Source organism: Nanorana parkeri, unplaced genomic scaffold (genome assembly GCF_000935625.1).
Source record: "Nanorana parkeri isolate BGI_ZX_2015 unplaced genomic scaffold, ASM93562v1 scaffold262, whole genome shotgun sequence".
Lineage (NCBI taxonomy): Eukaryota > Metazoa > Chordata > Amphibia > Anura > Dicroglossidae > Nanorana > Nanorana parkeri.
Window position 1 is genome coordinate 812304 of NW_017306530.1, and position 1702 is coordinate 814005.

At 48.9% G+C, this 1702-nt stretch overlaps 1 protein-coding gene across 2 annotated transcripts in view; it reads left to right on the forward strand.

The window, feature by feature from the left end:
* Window positions 1–662: 662 nt before the first annotated feature.
* The window catches only part of NAXD (NAD(P)HX dehydratase), a 23947-nt gene continuing 22907 nt past the window's right edge, over window positions 663–1702 (forward strand). The window contains exon 1 of one of the 2 annotated variants that reach the window (XM_018557020.1): window positions 663–778. In XM_018557020.1, the coding sequence (XP_018412522.1) occupies window positions 751–778 (28 nt within the window). In that variant the 5' untranslated portion in view covers window positions 663–750. The other variant, XM_018557019.1, reaches the window with a different exon arrangement.

Consider the following 1702-nt stretch of genomic DNA (forward strand, 5'->3'; position numbering starts at 1 on the left):
TTTTTTGCATATATCTACTGCTTGCTGGCAGTAGATATATGAAAAAAAACGGGAGGGTTTAAATATCCTTTAACTATGTGGATGGAGTAATCTCCACCTGGGCCAATCTGTTGCACTTTTTCCATCTGACCACAGAAAATCTGCAGATAATTGTAAGGTGTATGGGCACCTTTATACCTTACTGCCAAGGAAGGTGCAATCTTAGCCTCTATTTTGATTACAGTTGCCATGGTGCTGCACATGTGATTAGCCAACCATTTAATGGTTTGAAAGTTTGGTTGAGAGCTGAAATAAGCCCACTGGCAACCTTGATGGCTGGCATGCCTTAAAATTAACTGTCATGGAAGACATTCAATTGGTGGTTAACGTTTCTCTTTAACACAGGCTTTGCAGTACAGTGTAATTTAGCTATTTAATCCTAGCAGCCCTTACGTTATCATTTAAAAACAAACCCAGTGCCCCCTCACATGTGGCCAGTCACATGATCGTGACATCATGAGTCATAACAGCCCTCTGGCTCGCTGGGACCAGCACCTAGAGCCCACACGTTAACACATAATGTGACAGGAGTCAGCTGTCAAACCGAGTCACCTTGTCTTGATTATCACATTCCGATTGGCTTCTGAGCAGACGTCTGCCACGCCCTCTCGCCAGTCTATACGGCCTGGTTTGGGGTCGCTCCATGATTGGTGAGTCGTGCTGCCACTCCTCCAGGCCTAGCGGCGCCGCTGTGTTCCCGGAAGTGTCCTGATGCGGTTTGCTCGGTGTGGGCTTGTAGGTAAGAAGCGGGCTGCTCGGCATGTCTTCCTGCGGCTCCTTCATAGCAGCAGCCACTGTGGGGGTCCTGGCTGCAGTTCTGCTCTGTTGTCTACAGGAAGCAGGTACCTCACAGGATGCTGCAGCTAGTCTGCAACCAGCCATGTGCTGCAGCCAGAAATATAGTGCTATGTGTTTCGGAGCATCTATGGTTTTTACAGCAACCAGCAGCCATCTACTCCAAGGATATTTACTTCTAAAAAAAATCCTGGAAGTTCAGCTTTAAAGAAGAATTCCAGGAAAAAAACATCTTACCCCTTACAGTGGGGCTACCTGTGCACTGCAAGGGTTAAGTGCTGGTTTGTGTCTAGGTTAAAGAAAAACAAAAATGTATACTCCCAGAAGCTCCGAGCCGGCTTCTTCTTAAAATGGTCTCTGGAGCCTCTCTTCCCCCTTTTGTGCAGTGGTCTCGGGTCCCGTAAATCATCACATCAACATAGCGGATGAGGAGAGAGGCTGGAGGGAACGCTGTGACAGCCGGCTGGCTCTGAGCTTCAGGTGAGTATAACTTTGTTGTTTTTGAACCTTGACACAAATGAGCTGTTAAGGCCCCGTTCACACCTGACCGTTTTGTAGCGCGTCCTACGCTCGACGAACGTGCTACAAAACGGTCAAAAAAATAAATAGCATTGTAGTCAATGCCCTCGTTCCCACCTAGGCGTATTTCCGCCCGTCCCTAACGCCCTACAAAACGGCCCATGCCTGAAAAGGTCCCGGGACTACTTTGGGCCGTTTTGTAGGGCGTTTTCCATTGGGATACAGCCAAGTAGCCTTTGGAATCGCGCGACTTTTTTACCGCGTGACGGTCGCACGACAGACGCACATATTACAATACGCCTAGGTGTGAATGGGGCCTAAGCCTTGCAGTGAGGGGGGGGGGGGGGGG